Source organism: Microchirus variegatus (assembly GCF_963457635.1).
Source record: "Microchirus variegatus genome assembly, chromosome: 13".
In the NCBI taxonomy this organism is placed as follows: Eukaryota; Metazoa; Chordata; class Actinopteri; order Pleuronectiformes; family Soleidae; genus Microchirus; species Microchirus variegatus.
Window position 1 is genome coordinate 20,263,753 of NC_139814.1, and position 2,939 is coordinate 20,266,691.

Below are 2,939 nucleotides of genomic sequence, written 5' to 3' on the forward strand. Positions count from 1 at the left end.
TTGCAAACTATATACTGTTCCATGTCAAAAAACTTTTATATTGAAATAATGGGAAATATAATCACTAATGTCATTATTGCTACATCATGATGGAATTTCATGTAATTTTAAGTTAATATCACCCACACACCCACTGAATATACAGTATTTTCACCTTTCCCTTGGATGAATTGAATTCTAGTTATCTTCAACACTTATTTAGACAATTAAATGTTAAAACGGGTTGTTTTTGTTTGTTTTCCTGTTCACGTGTCTCATAAAATAAAAGACTTTGAGGTTAGATATTTACCTTGAAGAGGACACCAACGTGTAAAAATGTGAAAAGATAAAGATTGAATGAAGAAAAATTATTTCACTCAAAAAATAAGAAAATGTGAACCTGTGCAGTTAATTTTATGTATTTTATTTTACATATTCACTGCTGTCAACCCAATAAAATGTTCCTGAATAAGTTCTCTGTCCCAAAGAGGCTCGAATACGAGTCAAAGTTGAAATTGGTTACTATATTCAGGAGGGAGTTTAATGTTTTTCAAAGTAAGACGTGGCTGTGCATCATGTGTAGATAGAGTCTGTGGTTCATGATCACATTGGTTCATCTGTCATAAAATTACATATAACATCAAAATATTTCATCTTAAAAGAGTCAGAGGTCAGACAAAACACACATTTACAATATTACTTGTAATCAAAAACACTATGTAACTTTTCTGTTACACTGCCTGTACAGAAAATGTACAGATTTGACAGTAAACTCCATCAGAATTAATTAGTTAAAGAGATTTAAGTAAACATCTGTAGTTCCTCATCAGAAATAGTCCATTTGTGAAGCTTCAAGATGATTTGTGACATAGTCTAAAATCTGTTTTTCGTTTCCTGCCTCCTTCAGGTAAAAATGAGAGCCGTCCAGAATCCTGACAGTGAAATCTCCTGACGTCATCTCTTTCCAAGCTGCTTAGCATAAACAAATGGTTGGTTAGTTAGCTGGACATACAGTAAATGAGCAGGGAATCAAACAATCATAACAATAAAACAAAACACATGCACACATCGCTTGAACTTGTCACCTGACCTTGTAAGTCGTGAGGAATGTCGTCTTTTCCGTCGAAGCACGAGACGGGGCAGGACAGGAACGGATTCTCAGGTTTGTCACACCTGCAGGGGGCGACATCACGTCGTCTCTCAGCACAACTCAAACTCATTCTAACATCTGGAGTGTTCCAGTGTGTAAAATATAGGTGATGAATCATTGCTTTTCATATTTACATCAGGAGACGGGTCTGCTCTAAAAAGGCGCCCATTTTGGCCCACAATGTTTTCACAGTAGCCCGCAATGGACAAAGTAAACATCATTTGAGTTTTGATGCCAACAGAACTTTACACAAAAGTTTGAGACCTCTGCTTTAAAGGGTTGAACATGAGTGAGAAGAGACAAAGAGGATCTTCAGCGCTCACTTGTAGTTCTCCACGACGTGCAGGTCGGCCTTCAGAGCAGGAAGGAAGAGGTTGAGGACTTCAGGATTTGCCAGAAGCTCAGGAGGAGTTCCTCCAACGGAAATCAACCACTTGAGGAAATCGTCGTCCGTTAAGTCGCTTCTCTTCGGGGCTTTGATTCGAGTCTCTGACTGAGAGAAAACGTGATTAGACAGAGTCTTGCTTCGTTTCTGAAGCATGAACTGCTTTGTCAGATATTTGATCTGAACTGATACACAGAGCTGAGGTCGACGTTGAAGAAACTCACATAAGGTGCAGAAGCTCCAGACAGAAAGATGTGAACTGGTTCAAGGCCGTGAAGCTTCTTCAGAGCATCTGCCACAGCGAAACTTGTGTAGGCACCAAAACTGTCGTACAGAAGAGGGATTTTGTGGATTTTTTAAAGTAAACAGACTAAATTGACAGATTTATGTTCTTATAAAGCTATACAAGTCATCTTACCTGTGTCCAAAGAGAGCAAACGGCTTCTCTTTCAGCAGCGGCAACAACACGCTGATGACCTCGTCCACGATCTGCTGCATGTTCTGGAAGAACGGCTCTTTGGCTCGAGCTTCTCTGCCCGGAAGTTTGACGGCAAACACTGAAAGAGTCAGAAACAGTGGAAAAACAAATTAACATTAGGTACATCAATAAATGTTTGATGTTTATTTGCAAAGTACAGCTTTAACCTTCGACGGAGCTGCTGATGACGTTTCCCCAGCGGGCGTAGTGGATGGAGCCTCCGCCTGCCCACGGGAAACAGATGAGTCTGGCCACAGCATCAGGACTCTTCCTGAAACAGTTGATCACCTTCTCCATCTGAACACAAACAAAGAACATGAAGAGCTGAGACTCAGCCACAGCGTCAGGACTCTGTGTGCTGTCGTCCAGCTGCCTGTTTTGTCCTTGCATTTGTTTTACATGCTTTTAATCTGATTGTTTCAGCTCAAGTTGCTAGTTGCAATTTCTATTAGACTAAATAGAGATGTTTTCCCCCACACTACTACTACTACTATAATCATTATTATCATCAAGTATTCTCCATCCATTGCAAATAAACCTACTTATAAAATAAATAAATGCAACATTACAGATGCCAGCTGTCATAAAACACCACTAGAACTGCAGTACACCTCATTTTCTTTACAGCAGATAAACACATACAAAATAATTCGTCTTAAAGCTAAATAAAAAAGTACATTTAAGTGTTTAAACATAAAAGCACACCTGTTTCTTGTTTGAAGCTAGCAGCTCCTTCTCACTTCTCATGTGAAGCACAACATTTCCTGGTTGTTTTCGTCTGTGGTGGTTTATGCTGTAAAATGAAATGAAGTGGAGTCTAGAGACACCTAGAGTGCGGAGTGTGCAGCGGCATTCAAAAATAAAACAATAGTAAGTATTAACATGTTTAACATGATACACGTGGTTGTGATGCTTTGGGCGGTGACACTAAAACAACACCCGAAATA

At 39.3% G+C, this 2,939-nt stretch overlaps 1 protein-coding gene across 1 annotated transcript; it reads right to left on the reverse strand.

Moving 5' to 3' along the window:
• Nucleotides 1-805: 805 nt before the first annotated feature.
• On the reverse strand, nt 806-2,731 carry olah (oleoyl-ACP hydrolase; the record flags this gene model as incomplete). Its single annotated transcript, XM_083899314.1, has 7 exons — nt 2,698-2,731; nt 2,160-2,289; nt 1,933-2,071; nt 1,739-1,838; nt 1,453-1,622; nt 1,070-1,152; nt 806-948 (listed from the first exon to the last, which is right to left on the reverse strand). Exons 2-7 carry the CDS (start codon nt 2,287-2,289, stop codon nt 806-808), a joined length of 765 nt encoding a protein of 254 aa, XP_083755440.1. The 5' UTR covers nt 2,698-2,731.
• Between the last annotated feature and the right edge of the window lie 208 nt (nt 2,732-2,939).